The following is a 17,649-nucleotide window of genomic DNA, read 5'->3' as shown; positions in this document are numbered from 1 at the left end:
AGGCTGGCACAGACCAGTCAGTCCTGCACTGAGGGATTGGGTAAAATAGAGGGGGCTTCTCTAAGATGCCCTCTGTGTGCATTTTGTAATAAATCCAGCACTGGCATCATTGTGGGTTTATTATTCGGAGAAGTTTGATACCAAACTACCCAGTATTCAGTGTAGCCATTATGGAACTGTGGAGTTTGTTTTGACAAACTCCCAGACCATATACTTAATATGGCAAACCTGCACTTACAATGTCTAAGAATGGACATAGACACTGTAGGGGCATAGTGCTCATGCAGCTATGCCCTCACCTGTGGTATAGTGCACCCTGCCTTAGGGCTGTAAGGCCTGCTACAGGGGTGACCTACCTGTGCCACAGGCAGTGGGTTGTAGACATGACACCCTGAGGGGGATGCCATGTCAACTTTGCCTTTTTCTCCTCACCCACACATACAATCTGCACTGGCAGTGTGCATGTGTTACAGGAGGGGTCCCTTAGGGTGGCACAGCACATGCTGCAGCCCTTAGGGACCTTCCCTGGTCACAGGGCCCTTGGTACCACTGGTACCCTTTACAAGGAACTTATCTGTGTGCCAGAGGTGTGCCAGTTGTGGAAACAATGGTACATATTTAGTGAAAGAACACTGGTGCTGGGGCCTGGTTAGCAGGGTCCCAGCACACTTCTTAGTCAAGGCAGCATCAATACCAGGCAAAAAGTGGGGGAGGGGGTGGGGGGGGGGGGACTGCAACAGGGAGCCGTTTTCCCACAGACACCATGTAGTGCTTGGGGTCCATATTACCAATTTGCCCTATTCTGTGTTTCTAATTTAGATGCCCTGTTAAACAGGGTCAGTTTTTGTGTGATTTTATTATTGGATGCCCAGAGGGTCTGTACTTACTGCTACGGACTTGCAGCCTGCATTGGGGACATGCTCCCAGCAGGATTCCTCTGTTAATAGTTGCACCGGGTGAGGAGTCCCCAGGCTTAGACCCATCTGCAGTGCGGCTTTGTCCACCTCTGTACCCTTGCTAGAACCTCTGCCCCTAAAACTGCAGCACTTTGCCTGCTCAAAAACATTTTTCCCTGTTAGGTTCACTGTTTTGTCTGTACCTGGACATTGCAGTGCTTTCCTGATCCATACTTTGCTCTGATGTTGGTTCCTACTGTGCTTTCAGCCATATAAGTCGCTAATGACATCAGAGAGAAAGGGACCCACCTACCTTTTCTCCCATGACTTCTATGAGGTAGGTGATGCCTCAATATCTAGGGTGGTGGCAGAGGCCATGGACTCTTTTAGAACGCCTTTCGCAGCAACTTGTGTGAAAATGAGCCAAGCTTTCCAAATCAAATCAGGATCCTACAGAAGCCCTGGGGCCCTCTGATCCGTCGATGTGAAGTGGGAGATGATTAGGATGATTTTGCACGCCTCAAGCAGGCCTTCCTGGCCAAGGTCCCCCCTTCTCTCCTGTCCTGGGATCCGGCTGGGCTAATCTCTGATCCCCCTCAACCGGTTTCCCCATATCCCCCACATGATGACTCTCACATGGACGCCGGTGAAGAGGCTGGCCCCTCAGGCCTTGGCGTCACTCCTCTCTGCCCCCTTCCCTCCCCATAGAACCCAATGCTCTAGATGCAGGGTCTGACATGTTAGCCCCAGATGATAGCCTTCATCCTCGGTCCTCCAAGTTGGCCCCATCCAAGAATTAAGTGGCAGGCCATGCTTGAAAACCACTGGAGAAAGAGACCCATAGCCACCTTTGGGCAGAATGTCCCAGTCCTTCTCTGTAAGGTGTAAATTGGATCCCAGAATTACTGCATTCCTTGCAAAATTCATGAAAGACCCTAAGACGGGTACAGATGTGTCCTGGGGGGTGTGCCTGGTTAAACTTCCAGATGCCATTGGTCCGATGCAGGGCCCATGGCCCAGAGGGGACTCTTTGGGGAATCCTTTATTAAAGAACTGGGCAAGTTTATAAATACATTCACTTCTTTGGACAAGGCCCAATTGTCCATTAAAAAGATGGTTACACCCTGGAGTTTCCAGGGGGCTGGTCAAGGTAGGGGGGCGCTCGGCTGGCAGGGCTTTCTCTCAGTATCCTCCTCGAGGGCAAGGGCAATATCACGGCCAGAGGACAGCATTTCTGAGGCAGAGGTTTTAAGGGATTCAATGTTTGCTCCACGTCTGATGAGTGCCTGTTTTACCTTCTAAATGTAGGGGGCCGACTGGCTAATTTTTCCTTTGTCTGGAGATCTATCATAACAGGTGTGTGGGTTTTGCAAACAATTCAGGGTTTTCAAATCGAGTTTTATGGCTCTCCCCGGCAGGACTACCACCAAAGGTCCATACAGTTCTCGTTGCCAGAGGGCTTGCTGACTGACACACGTTACCTTACTTCTGGCCAAAGAGGCTATACATCCACTGGTTCTGCATCCCCGTGGATATATCAGAAACCTTTTTTTAGTCAGCAAAAAGATAGGGCCAGTACTCAGTCATCAGCTTAAGTGAATTCAGTGCATGACTGTTATATTGCCATTTCAAAATAGAGGGTATACTCCTCCTGCGAGATGTGCTGCATCCGTTAGATTAGATAGACCAGCTATACGCGGTTTCTCCAGTTAATTTGGCACCAGCAAACATTCAATTTTTCCACTCTGCCCTTCGGTCTTTCCTCAGCCCCTTGGTGCTTCACAAATGCTCTCAAACAGTTTGTAGTGTACCTGCAGGTGCAGGGGATGTGCCTTATTGTCTTTCTCAACGACATGCTTCTTCGGGCCCAGTGTCCTTGAAATCTGTCGATCCACCTACAATCAGCGGTCACCCTTCTGGAAATCCTTGGATTTGTGGTAAACACACAGTTGTCTTTTGTAGTACCCTCTCATAAGGCAACTTTTCTGGGTTTTGTGATTCTACCACAGCCACTCTAAGTTTTCCATCTCTAAAAAAAAATGACGAAGATCCGTCATGAGTTTAGGAGGACCCTGGCCAGGCAGCATGTCTCCTTATGTCAGATTGCTCACTGGTGGGCCTCCTCTCATATTCCATCCAGGCCATCTTTCCGGGCCCCTTCAAAGCTGCCCACCGGAGCGTCTCAAATCTGCCCATCTGTGGAAGGGTCTCACTGACAACCAAGTGGTCTCCCTTTCGAATGAGGTGCAGGAGGAAGTCAGCTTGTGTTTTTCCCATATAGAAGCATGGAGTGGGAGGGCGATTTTTGGCATATCAGCATGGGTGCCATGGACATGTTGGTGTTTGGCTGAGATCTCGTTATAGAATCCAACAGCAGCAGGCCAGGATGGGGCACGAAGTGTAGACATTTTTCCACAGGAGGTTTGTGGTCTGTTTAGAGCTTCTGGTCAGTTCCTTTGCGGTCTGGTGTTGGGCCAGAAACCTAATTCAATTGTGCTCCTCACAATGGACAGCATATCGGCCGTCCAATATATCAACCACCTAGGGGGCACTCGCTCCATAATTCTTTCCGATCTAGTCACCAAATTCTGGCATTATTGCCTGGACCAACTGATATCGGTCAAGGCAGAGTATTTCCGCGGTCCGGCGAATCAGGTGGCGGACTGCCATTCTCACCATTTTTGGGATTCTAGTCTTTGAAAGCTACATCTGAAAGTTTTAGTGTCTGCCACACTTCAGGACAGGTGGGGATCATCCTTGGTGGACATGTTTGCATCCAGGCTCGACCATCAGCTGCCCAGGTTTTTCAGCTGGAGGCTGGACCTGCAAGCTTTGGCCACAGACACATTTCTCCAGATTTGGTGCCAGGAGAGGGCCCACACCGTTCCTTCATTTACAATGATCACTCAGGCCTCAGCCCAGATCAGGCGGCAGCAGGCGAAAGTGATGCTGATCACTCCCATTTGAAAGGCTCAAGTTTGGGTTCCAGTTCTTCTGTAGCCTTCTTGGGATTTTCCAATCTGTCTCCCCAGGTTTCTGACGCTTCTACTCATTCCAGGCCAATCCAATCCAGGCGTTTACTCCTTATTGCTCTATGTATACTGCAAAGGGCAGTCTCCTCCCCAGCCATAGCCAGTTCAGTGAGGTGGGTCATGCAGGAAGTTGGAACTCTCCATAGAGCATTCTGCTTGGGAGGGGGAGGCGGGGAATGGCTTTGAAGGCTTTCAGTCTGGGTACCCATCTGGAAGATACCATAAGCTCGGCGATTGGTCTTCAGACTCTACTTTTAAGAGGTTCTGTTTTAAACTGAGGCTGGATATGGCTCATCTGGTGGTAAGCAAGCTATGAAATAGCATAATCCTCATCTCCGGCATAGCTATCATAATGGAAAGTTTCAGTTGTATTAAGGACTTGGAGGCAAGAATTATCCTCCCAATGTACTCTGATCCAGTTGACGCTCCCCATGACTACTAAGTATTGAGTTTCTTTTTTTTTCAAATCTCTCTTTGTTTAGTTGTTGCATAAAGAAACAAACAGCATAATAACCCCCCACCCCTTCCCCTCCAAAACAGTCTAGGACATGCAGGCAAACACACATTCAGTATTACAGTTAGCCGCCCAAGGATTGGGCTGGAACAGGACAGCAGTGTGGCCGATAGTGCTTTTCTCCAGTTAGTGTTCACAGCAGGCCTGAGGCCCATCTCGTTCAACTTTTGGTTGATGCCCGGTCCACCTATGGTCACAGCAAGCATCCTTCATCCTTCCCTAGCCAACCTCTTCTCTCCCCTCTCTCCAGGGGCCCCAGATTTTTAGTGGGCAAGCTTTTGCCTGGTATACTTGTTTTTCTGCTAAGTATTGAGTTTTTATGCTCAGTTGTTGATGTTTTTTATATTGTTGTGCTATAGATTTGATGACTTTGGGATGTGGATTTTGTTGCCTCTTGTGCAGGATTTTAACTCCACTTGAGGCTTCTTTCTAATTGCTCTTTTTCCCTCGGGACTGAAACTAGTAAACAGGAGAAATGATGAGAGGGCAAAGGCATGACTCGCGCAATGAAAGAGGCAGTGGCAACAGGAACGAAGGACTATATTGGGGACTGCTTGTACCTGGTTGGATGATGTCTGGAGCTGTTGTTGTCCTACTGGATGTTATTTTGCTTCATACCCAGGGGTTCATGGGAATGATTGTTTAAAGTTTCATGAAATGGCTGCTGTTAATAAAAGCAAAGGAAGGAAAGTATAATCCTCACCTCTGTGTCCTTAATAGGAATGAAACTTAGTTACAATAGCTAGGACATTTTTCATTATCCAGGAATTGTACTGGAGGTTATCTGAGGATAATGCTTCCATAACCACTTTCAAATGTGATACCCCATGGTGATTGTGATGAAAACAGCTGTGCCTCATAAGTATTGGGACGTGTCACAATTAAATGGCATACATTAATGCTCATGTGCTAAACAATGTATACAAGTAGATCAGTAACCCAGTTGGTATACAGATTACCTCTCCATCCAGGGGAATGAGTGAGTTACAAAAACAGTGTTTTTGCTTCTCTGAAACTGAAGTAAGTAATGTTGATTACAATTCTTCCATTTATCTTAGACACAATCCACTCAGTGCATAGGCAGAAAAATAAAGGCACGATAGTGGAAGCAGTGAGAAGGAACCTTGGTTCAGCATGAATATCTTCAGGAATAACAGCAAAATATCCTGTGGCATTCTTTTTTTAGTTAAGGTTTTTATCTATGGTACACATTTCAGTAGCTCTGAGATATCAAAGTATCTATACATTTGTTACATTACTCTATATAATTAAATGGAGCATTACTTAATTTACATGCCAGTTGCTTTATTTTTACATTGTGCTTCGACTACAGGGCTCACCATTTGCTAATTTTTAGCTTCATAATCCATATTATTGAAGGCTTTCCACCCCATTAGTCCTCCCAGTAGTTCCTTCTAAATGAATCCCTCAAATTTCTTTCCACATCTCTCATATTATTTCATTCTTTTTTGAGACATCCCCTTGCCTCATATATCACTGTCTTGGCTGCAATGCCTCAGTCCATATTTTCCCTCCAAGCCCCATTGTGAATACCATCTGCTATTCTTCATGTTTGTCAGCGTCTCTACTAAAAAGCATTAGTGCTATATTACAGAACAGGTGTTACTGTCTCAGCATTGTTAAGCATTTCCATATGACAAAAATCATAAGATACCCTATTGTTGTGCCTCTTAATATTGTTCCAGAAAATTTGTGTTTGGGTCCATGTGAGAGGGTCCCAACCCGGTTACAGCCACAAAGGCATTTAAATTGTCTTTAAGTATGCCCTATTGCTAGAAATTGGTATGAGGTATGTAACCTGACAAAGTAGGGACCACAGTCTAGTCAGGGCAAGTCAGTGACAGAACATAAATTAGCCTGTGCTTACCCTCTGGCAGCTTGGCGTGGAGCAGGCAGGCTTAACAGAGAAGGCAGTGTGTAAAGTAGTTATGCAGCACACACACGATAACCACAGGAAGTACACCACAAAAAGAGACTCCACAAGTATGTAGAAAAAAAAGCTTGTTTATCTGGTTAATTTAAGATCGTCACAATACAGAGCTAATTCATAAATAGCGGGTGTGAGATGTTTTTATGGTTTCCTGTGCTGTCCTGTCTCCTCTCAGGGTGCTACACATGGCCAAGTGGGGGAAGGGTGCGTGGCTGTCTGAAGTGATGGCCTGCAAAGGTTTAGGCAGGCCACTCCGGGCGTTTCCCTGATGCAAGCAGCAAAGTTAGGCAAAGCCGCTCTGGTTGACTGAATGCAGCGAGCGGCAAAGGAAAACCGGACTGCTCCTGACCGTTCACATATGATAGCAGCAAAGTTTGGCGCAGCTGCTCAGTTTAGCTGAAAGTAGAGAGTGGCAAAGTAAAACAGGGCCACTCCGGACGGTTCACGGGTGCAAGCGGATGAGTTTGGCGAAGCTGCTCGGGTTGACTGAAAGTAGCTAGCGGCAAAGGAAAGCAGTGTTGCTCCAGGCAGTTCACAGATGCAAGCGACAAAGTTTGGCAAAGACATTCCGGTTTACGGAAAGTAGCGAGCGACAAAGAAAAGCAGGGCTACCCAGGGCAGCCCACAGATGCAAGTGGCGAAGTGTGGCAAAGCCTCTAGGGTTGTGATTGAAAGTAGCAGGCAGCTCAGGAGAGTAGAAGCTGCTCGGAGTCACTCTGGGTTGGTAGTACAAATCTTTGGCCACAGGGTAGAGATCAGCAGGGCAGCACAGCAAAGCAGGGCAGCAGTTCCTGAAAGCAGTCAATCCTGGCAGAGTGGCAATCCTGGCGCACAGCAGCATTTTTAGGTAAGACTAAGTTTGGAAGCAGAGGATGGAGGCGCAACGCCAGCATCTTAGTATTTTCATGTCAATGTTTATTAGTGACAGTTGCCTGTAGGGCACACAGTATTGAGGGGCGTTATCCTGTTTCAAGAGAGTCATAATCAAGGCTTCGCGCAATGAGGGAGGTAGTATTTTTTTCTGATAGGCTTCCTCCTGCATGTCATGTAAATGTAGCGCTTGATGCTCAGCAAATTCTTTATAAAATTCTCTAGTCCAGGGGCTTTACTGTTATGGATAGTGCGAATGGGACCTTGATGTTTTCTATTGTTATAGGTTGTGGGAGGTATCATGTTGGCCTGGAGACAGCCAAGTCAACTCACATCCCCAAGTACTCATCTATCTCGGCACGTGTGGTGGAGCTACGAGTGCTATACAGTGTAGTATAGAAGTCTTTAAAGGCCAGAAGCACGGACGGTGTGGAGTAGTGTGGGTGTGCTTCTGCATCCACTATTTTCGCAATAGGATCCGCGCACTTCAATCAATCAGTCAAAGCATTTGTAAAGCACACTACTCACCCATGAAGGTTTTGAGGGGGGGGGGAGGAGTTGTGTTCTGCTAGTGCTCGAACAGCCGTGTCTTCAGGTGTCTCTTGAAGGTTAGTAGGCCCTGTGTCTGTCGCAGGTGGATAGGAAGTGTTTTCCACGTCTTGGTGCTGAGATGGGAGAACGATCTGCCACCGGCAGTCGTTCTGTGGATGTGTGGGAGGGTGGCAAGGGCAAGGTCAGCGGAGCGAAGCTGTCGGGTCGAGGTGTAGAAGGAGAGCAGTCTGTTGAGGTATTCTGGTCCGGTGTTGTGCAGTGCTGTGTGAGCGTGGGTGAGGAGTTTGAACGTGATTCTCTTGTTGACGGGAAGCCAGTGTAGGTCTCAAGGGGGGCTGTGATGTGGGGGGTATGTCCAGGATGAGGAGCGCGGAGGTGTTCTGTATGCGTTGCAGTCTTCTTTGGAGCCTGGCCGTGGTTCCTGCGTAGAGGGCGTTGCCGTAGTCCAGTCTGCTGCTTACAAGGGCTTGGGTGACCGTCCTTCTGGTTCCGGTGGGGATCCATTTGTAGATCTTCCGAAGCAGGCGGAGGGCGTTGAAGCAGGCGGAAGAGACGGCGTTGACTTGCTGGGTCATTGATAGATATGAATCCAGGATGAACCCCAGGTTGCATGCGTGGTCGGCGGGTGTCGGTGTGGTTGCCAGTGTGGCAGGCCACCAGGAGGAGTCCCAGGCGGAGTGGGTGGAGCTGAGAATAGGACCGCAGTTTTGTTCTATTCCAGTTTCAGGCAGCTGTTCTTCATCCATTCGGCGATGGTCTTCATTCCTTCGTGGAGGTTGGTTTTGGTGGTCTTAGTTTACCAGCAAGACTACGGCCAGGTCTACCCCGTAGGCACATGCAGCATGGGGTTTGGATAAGTGTTGCGATTCCTGTGCCACCAGACCGTTAAATTTCATCAGATGCTCTCTAACTCTAATAGTCGCCAGGGTGTTCGTGTCAGGAATGGTGCTCATAGTCTTTCTTTAGTGAATGTAGTATGTCTTCAGTTTTTTTGTAGCTGTATGCCTGGAGGCTGATACAACCCCCTAATTGTGACCTTAAAGGCCTCACACAGAGTGCCCCACCACAGTCCCAGTATTCTTTTCAGAATATTCAAGGGTCAATCTCAGCAGCGTTTTCTTGAGTTCAGAAGTGTACTGGTTTTAGTAGATCAGGGACCCAGTACTTATACTAGAAAGTGCCTTTGCTGTGAGGGATGACTACAAAGAGTTCTTGTGAAGTGCATAGGTCCTTCTTTCAGGTCAGCTTCGGCTCCAGACTAACAGTGGAAGGTAATCAGCCCCTTTGTGTGGACCCTCGTCACTACCCTCTGAGGTGTGAGCCCTTTCCAACCTTCTCCCCAGAAAGACCCATCAGTATGCAGATGAATGCAGATATAGCTAAGTATCCTGTATTGTGGGTGTCTGAATGGAATGCATATGTGTAGCTGTCACCTAGCGAAAGCCAGACTTGTATTGGAGATAAACTGTGGGCACACAGGGCATTGAGTACAGATAATTGCCTCCTTCTAAAAGTGGCATTTTAAAAATTGTAATCATAAATCCGACTTTACCAGTAAAAGGGATTTATTATTACCATTTCATTGGTCCTAAACATGATGCATCTCATCTCAGACCAGGAATTACAGCTTAAAGGTAGTATAAGGAATTTTCAAAGCTGGCCTATGAGAAGGACTTTAGGAGTTTTTCATTACCAGGACATGAAAACTTAAAAGTATATGTCCTGCCTTTTACTTACATGGCACCCTGCCCTATGGGCTACCTAGGGATTACCTTAAGGGTGACTTATATGTAAGAAAAGGTGAGTTTAAGACTTGACAAGAGGTTTTAATTGCCATGTCAGGGTGGTAGTGACACTGCACACATAGGCTTTACAGTGGTAGGCCTGAGACATGTTTACAGGGCTACTTAAGTGGGTGGCACAATCAGTGCTGCAGGCCCACTTGTAGCATTTAATTTACAGGCCTTGAGTATATGGTATGCCACTTTACAAGGGACTTGCATGTGAATTAAATATGCCAATTGTGAATAGTCAAATGTTATGTTTTAGGGGAGAAGCACATGCGCTTTAGCACTGGTAATGTGCTCTGAGTCCTAAAGCCGATAAAAAGATGGTCAGAAAGATAGGAGCAGAAAGGCAAAAGGTTTGGGGTAACACCACTCTCTGCATGCCAGGTCTAAAACCTATTATCGTGTATAGTGGAAGTTGAAGAGCTCCAATGGAATTAACCTCCAGCACTCCCTAATTGCCACATCGTGTGGATGTCTACATGCCTGTGCTCTGTCTTCATTATCTAATATGCCTGTATCCCATTTTTGTTTACTTCTTATCTCTTTAAGTGATCTCTTTTATTATTTGCCAGGGTTCTGTACATGTGTGACATGGTGTGTCCTTGAATGAGACATCCAGTAGTCTATGTTCCAGGGGATAGTCTTCCTGTAGCAGCTGTGTATTTTCCCTGAATGTGTCTGAGCTGTAAGTAATTATAGTATTGGTTGCCCGTTAGTTCTGATTCCTCTTGTAGGATCTTAAGCTTGTTTAGAACTCTGGCACCTAGGTATCTTCCATTTTAGCAGTCCCTATCATATCCTTTCATCCCATTTTCCAGTTGGCTCCCTGCCAGATTTTAGTCATGTTTTTGGTCCTTTCAGGGCACTGTCTTGATAGTGGTCTTCCAGATATCATTTAGTGTTTAGTATATTTCTGTCTGATTAACTTCCTGGATCTTGAGTGTTAATCACTAAGGCCCTCATTTTGACCCTGGCTGACTGCCAGGGTAAATGTGGCGGTCCCACCCACAGCACCCCTTGTCTCCCCTTCAGCCACAGCATCCGCCCTTCCGACACAGCACCAGTCTCCCCCTCGCATATGTGCACACAGACGCACCACGCATACTCATTCACCTACACTTACATACACACATTCGCTCACACACGTACAAATACGCAATCACAACAACATTCATAAACGCATTCACTTCAACATTCATACATGCATTCAGGCACGCATACTCAAACCCATCCAAACACGCAAACTCACACGCAGACAAACATGCATTCACCACAACATTCACACTCGCACACTTACATGCAGACACGCACTCACTTCAACATTCAGACACGCATACAACCACGCATACACACATTCATGCACACACGCAGACACCACACACTCATACACACACACACACAACACAACACCCCCCACCCTTCCCAGTCGGACGATCACCTTACCTGTTCCCGGTAGAAAGTCGTCCATCAGGGAACAGGATGGGGTGCTTCCATCGCCGACAGTGCCGCGCCAGCAGGACACTGCCAGGCCATATTATGGCCCATAATACTGCTGGCGGTGACCTACTGGTGGGGCCAGTGCTGGAACTGTCAGCACGCCTCCGCCCACAGGCACAACTGCTGGATTTCCTCCCAAAGTGTGGCGGAAATCCGGCAGTACCTATGATATGGTGGGCGGTTTTCTGACACCCGAGGCTTTAGCAGTCTTCAAGGAAACTGCCAAAGTCGTAATGAGAGCCTAAGTAAATGTTTTACCATCTGGGAGGCCCAATTATATATTTTTTAAATTGTTCTGTGCAGTCCTTTCCATCATGTGGACCTACATAAGGCTATTTTAACAATCCTATCTGTACCACCATCTTGCAGTATGGCTGTACTCACCATATCTGTTTTTAAAATGAGGATCTGGATTTTCTATCAAATGTTTGACACCTATCATTTTGAATAAAGCAGCTCTACCTATCAGTGAGATCTGTAATTTTCCTCATTGGCTCACATTACTTATATTTATCTAGTACTCACATCAGATTCTATTCTGTGAAACTGTCCCGATCTTCTGAGATATGAATACTGTGGCCAAAACATTTACAAAAACAATTATATAAAACAATGACATTAATCCAGTCATAAAAAAACACTCCCTTACTCATACTAACAGCCACTACTCATTTTTCCCAGATTTCCCTATGAAAACACAAAGAAGGGGTGTATGCTTCTCATCTTCCAACAATGTGTCCTAGCCCAGGGAATAGACACATGGTCAACGCATGGTTTGGTGGCTTCAGTAATTCATAACCACCTTCTTCAGGACCTTTTTCCTTCATTTTCATTAGCTTATGGCTAAAATATGGGGGTGGTGCTACAATACAGTACTAATCGGATTCCATGGACGTGACCTGAGAAGTGGATGTTAGTATGAGTCAGAGAGTGTTTGGTTATGACTGTCTGGGGCTTTGGTAACATTGTTTTTATGTATTATATTGAGTTGTCATGCTGGAATTCTGTATTATTGATGTACATTAATGATTCAATTATAGTGAATCTATATTTTAATGGAATTTATTTATTTCTTGTTTATGAATATTGTAGGATAATCCTTAAATAATATGATAAAAATATAAAAGAATCCCTAAAATTGTGGTAGGTCAGTAATCATTTTCAGATTGATTTATTGAAAATAATTGGGATAGCGGGTCTCTTTATCTTCATGTTGATATCGGTTCAGCCATTTATAAAAACACATTCTCCACAAAGACAGATACTATTTTGTTTAGTGTTGTCCCACCAGTGGTCTCTTACCAGTGGATCTTTCAGGACCCAACATGCCAGTGGCTCCAAAGCTAATACAAATATTGGTGGGAAGGCACTACTCCTACTTATTGCTGTTGCTATTGTCTTTCTATTACAGTTTCATCCACTTTATGAATTTAGGTCCAAACTCTTTTCTTTCAAGTCCATGAACATGTAAGAATGTCAAAGGCTACGGTCTCATCTAGTGACAGGATTATAGTTGGTTCTCCTACTTTTTGGCATACTAAATCAACCCATAACGCACAGAGCCTTCTTAGATTGAATCTCGTTCTCCTGTTGGGCATAAAGCCTGATTTATCTTTACGTACAAATGTGCCAACAACAACCACATATGAGTTGCCGGTACTATCACCAGTATTTTATTCTTTTCATTTGAAGATATTGGCCAAGACACGCATCTTTCTGGAGCCTTACCATTGTTCAGGACTGCCTATGTCGTTGCTAGTTTTCATTCATAAGGTAAACATCCCTTAGTGCATAAGCATATTAAGGATATGGACGGATGGTTTGCCTGTCATTCTCTTGTATGATTCCGCTGGGTGGCAGTTAAGCCCCATGACCATCACCGATTGTTGGTCCTTACTTGCTCACTAATCCTGTCAGATATAATATCTTGCTCGAGAGTGTCCTTGTTTTCCTGAGAGAGTTTGGGTATTTGGATGTCGCCCAAAAGGTTCAGATTTCTCCCGCCTTCATTTCATTTCTTAAAGAGAAGTACTCAGCAAAAGTTTCTGTGAGATTTATATTATCTTGAACTCTTTTCCATGTCGACGTTATCAACCCATGGACCAAGATTGTCCTTCTTTCTGTTTCCCAGCCATGCAGGTAGCTTCCCTGCTTTGTTCATAATTTCATATAGTTTCTTCTTAGGGGTTAGAAAGTAATTGTGTACCTCAATCATAACTAGGGCTAGGTGTTCCTGCTGCCTAAGCCTCTGCTCTGTACCCAGAGCCTCAACATCAGTTAGTATAAATTCCTTTTCTAACTTTAGGATTTTCAGACTCAAGCACCCTGCTTTTTCTCTTCTCTTTTTTCCTACTGGGTGTGAGATTGCTTGGCTCCTGAGATATAGGCCTCCCACTTTACTATATGGGTTTGCACTTTATTTTTGTTCATCAAAGTGATGGTCACTAGAGGTACTTAAAAAAAAATACAAAAAAATAATAATAATTTATACCAGTTTTTAACCTTAAGAAACTATGCGGCAGAAGACCAGCCTTGGTTTAGCCTAGCGTCCTGTCCTATAAATGTAACCAGTAGGGGTGTGTGGTCTGATATTCCCTTACCAAGAAATCTGCTTCTGCAAAATTTACCCGTGTGGCCAACATATGCATGAAAAATTATTGGGGGCCCTGGAATAAATGGAATACTGTCTTTCTCTTGAGTACTGTCAGATCTATAAAGCACACAGCATCTCTGATGCTGAGGGTGGAGTCCATTTTCCTATTCTTGAAGTCTTGCATGTAAAGATCATCTTTTAGTGTTACGTTTAAGTAACCTTCTAATATGAAGGGGCTTTCTTACATGTGCAAAATAGTCTATATCCCTCTTTCCTTAGTGGTACTGTAGTTTCTTCTGGTACTGTAACGTCCGTGGTAGATACACTAAACAAACATTAAGACTTTCCACTAATAGTGCCCTGTTAGTACCACAGATCATCCCAGATCATCAATCCATTTTTGTGCCATCACAAAGGAGACTAAATTATAGTGAGGATCTCTGTTCCCCTTAGAATCCAGTTTGATGCCTGATTGAGCTAACACGTTGTACCCTTCTCTCGCCGGAACTGTGCAAATATTTCCCTTTAAGTGGGTCTCCTGTAACATGACTACTTCTGGGGTGTTGGAGGACCACACCACTTTGGATTTTACTCCTCATGCCACTACCATTCCAGGGTGGTGTGTTTAAGAATCTAACTGGTGGGTTCTCTGCGTCTGTGAATGCCATGTGAGCACATATTAAATTCTTCCTGGTCCATGACATGATCCACTGTAAAAGACAGGAGCCTATGACATCAGCTGACAAAAAGATACCAGTCAATCACAACTTCTAGAACAATTGAACCCTATTCACCTCTTCCTACCCTACCTCTGTGCAAGCTTGCAGAGTGTCTGTTCACCCTTATACGCCATGTATGCCTGTACAGCAAACAACAATTGTAGCTATAGAATCCTGATATCTCTGGTACCCCACACTATTCATGCCCTCCAGAAAGGGTAGCTGAAAACAAGAGGGGAGGAAATCTATATTGACTTGCCCGCAAATACCTTAGTGCTTTCTCCTCTAAGCGCTTGTATAATTAGTAAATTGCTAACCCTCCTGTTTGTTCCTTAGGTTGCATGCCCTTTCTTCCTCTCACTCATACTCATATTTTTACCTTTTACCCATCATGGGAAGTTAGTTCTCCTCTCTCTGAGAGCTGTGTGCTCCATTGTTTCGCTTGATGTTTCCCTAGATTCTTTCCAGAGTCTTGCTTCTTCTGGTAGTGTGTTTTCCCTTATTAGATGACTAGGAGCTTTGCTAGGAACATCATCATCATGTACTTGATGCTCTGCGCTCGTAGTCTCCTTTTGAGCTCATCAAAGCCGATTCTCTGCCATGTACATTCAGGGAAATGTATGGAAAGATATTGATGCTAGTATTTTTGTACTGGTGTCAAGATGTGGTGGCAAAGAGAAGCCACCTATAATGGCCATTCAAACAAAAAAGCTTAAATATTTTCATTTGAAGAGAAAGCTTGCCTTCTCCCGTTTGTAGGAAGCCGGCTCTGTATATACCATACCAAAATGAGGTATAGTGTGCACATAGTCCAGTGGATCCCCAGAGGCTTAACAGAGGCTAAAGTAGATAATGCTAATGCTCTCTTTTGTGGTTGTGTGGTCGAGCAGTTAGGCTTATCCGAGGGTAGTGCAAAGCATTTGTTGTACACACACACAGTCAAGAAATGAGGCACACACTCAATGACTAACTCCAGGCCAGTGTTTTATAAAGCAAAAACATACTCTGTTAATTTATGTCTAGAACAAAAAAGATCTTTGCAGATAAGTACAGTTGTAAGTTTGTATCAATCCTATATATCTTATGTACTTTGTTTAGGTTTTGCAGATAAAACAGTTTACAAGTAACACTTTTCAATTTCAAAAGTAGACAGTACAATTTCTCATAGGAACCAATGCAGTCCTGGGGGAGGAAAAATGTTAATACAGTTTACAGGTAAGTACTTGACTTACGATCCCAGTCTTTGGGGGTTAGGATGTCCACAGGTCAAGGTTCAAGCTGACCCCAAAAGCGCAACACAGGGCCGGCCGGGTGCAGAGGTCAAATTTGGTGTCTTGTTTTTAATGGAATCTAATGGAGACTGGGGGAAACTCAGAAAGAAACAGGTTGCGGGTAACTATCCGTGACTTCAGGGCACAGACTTGGGGGAGGGGTTAGATGCGCACCGGGGGGGCCACAGGTCAGCACCAAACACACATCCTCAGCTACAGATGGGCGGCCGGGTGCAAACACAGAGTTGGGCACCCAATGCTTTCCAATGAAGGAACCGTGGGGTGAGGATCATAAAGATCCTGCAGGCTGGGTCCATGGAGTCGTTTGTGGAAAACCAAAGGTTGGACAGGTAAGGGAGGAGCCTGCTGGATGTTGCTGGACCATCGATCGGATCCCCCAAGTCTAGGGGGCTGCAGATGCAGAGGTACCTTTGGGTGCTGGGAATCTTCATCAGATCTGGTCGTCAGACGGCATCGCGTGGGCAATTGTGACGTCCTCGTCGACGTGCAGAAGCTAGGAAGAAAATTTCCGTCGAAAGCTGCTGCAGCGGGAAAATTCAATGAGTGAGGAATCCACAGGTAGCTAGTGTATCCACCAGAAAAGGCGTTACCGAAGGTAAGTAACTCGTTCTTTAGGGGCATTACAGGGACGGACCCTTGTCTGCAAAAAAACACAGCATCCACTGTTCTTAACCACAAGAGGCCAAAAGTATCTGCTCTAGCTCTTCTCCATGCAGATAATAGTGAGAATACACGTGCATTGAGGGCGCCATCAAATTTCTGTCCGATCAAGGCAAGTAGGGGTTGCAGCAGCAGTCCTGAGGTAGTCACATTTTCTCTTCACACTCTAAGTGCCGCTGTGCTGCAATACCAGCGAGGAGGGGGTCAAAGCACTTATCCCGGAGGTAGTCATGCTTTCTACTCTCACCTCATCTCTTACAGCTGCTATGATGCAATACCTGCATGTAGTCATTTATATCTTTGCAGTAAGCATACCTAAAGAATTGTTTGCATGTTTGTGTTTATGGCCTGAGGGGGTTTCCTATATTTTTTTTGCTAATGTTTATTATGTTCAGTGCATGTTATTGTACGTACTAAACAGTAAAGATCTTAAATGTTTAGCTGTGTCTGTTGAGTCTTGTTTTATTCTTCTTTACTTGTATTGTTTCCTGTTACGCTCTGCAAATTTATCAGAGACTAAAGTCTTAAATAGGATGTTCAGATCCTTGGAGCCTACTGGGTGCTGTTTATAGGTTTAAGCAAACTAATAGACTAATGAATGATGATATACAAATGTCCTTACTTTTATAATTCTTTTATTTGTTGTGTACACAAAACTATTCTGTAAATTGAAAGCTGAGTAATAAAATCTCAAATGTTTTGGCGTTCTAGTTTCTGCAATTGAGAACTTTCATCTATGTTTATCTTAGTGAATTCTGTAAACTGTTGGATAGATAATTTTCTTAATTCTCTTTCCCTTCTGATTGTTTTTGCAGGACGCAACTGTGATTCCCCACCTCATGTCATTACTCAGTCGGTCACGGTGTACGCAGGAGTATATTTGTCACATCTACTCTCACTGCTGTAAGGTATGGGATAAACTGAAGCAAAATACTTTCTGTGTAGATATTAGGCCAAGCCTTGTGTCGCTCTCACAGGTAACTGCACAGTCAGCACACTGTGTTGAAAGTGGTGAATCTTTGTGTAGGTTTTTGATGTCTGGTTATCGGAGCTATCCCTTGTAGATGTAGCCCACCAAGTTTGATCTCTTTGTGTGGGATGGAGGTGAGGAGTTAGTAGTGAATTAAGCATTATCCCACCTGGCAACAGCTGGTGTGGATGTGTCTTAGATTTGTACAGTTCCTTCCTATAAGCCACCAGTTTGTGCATTATTAGCTGCAGGTAAAATCTTTTTTCTTTGTGAATGATGTATGCACTCTGTTGGGGACCATCTTCTTGGACCT

The 17,649-nt window shown here is 45.0% G+C and overlaps 1 protein-coding gene across 11 annotated transcripts in view; it reads left to right on the top strand.

Annotated features, from left to right (window-relative positions):
- ARMC8 (armadillo repeat containing 8) overlaps positions 1-17,649 on the top strand; it is a 526,273-nt gene that overhangs the window by 205,006 nt on the left and 303,618 nt on the right. For all 11 annotated transcript variants that reach the window (XM_069225737.1, XM_069225740.1, XM_069225739.1 and 8 more), the window contains exon 6: positions 17,182-17,274. In XM_069225737.1, coding sequence (XP_069081838.1) covers positions 17,182-17,274 — 93 coding nt within the window. The remainder of the gene's footprint in view (positions 1-17,181; positions 17,275-17,649) is intronic.

This window comes from Pleurodeles waltl, chromosome 3_1, assembly GCF_031143425.1.
Source record: "Pleurodeles waltl isolate 20211129_DDA chromosome 3_1, aPleWal1.hap1.20221129, whole genome shotgun sequence".
Taxonomy (NCBI): domain Eukaryota; kingdom Metazoa; phylum Chordata; class Amphibia; order Caudata; family Salamandridae; genus Pleurodeles; species Pleurodeles waltl.
This window is presented reverse-complemented; position numbering and strand designations above follow the sequence as displayed.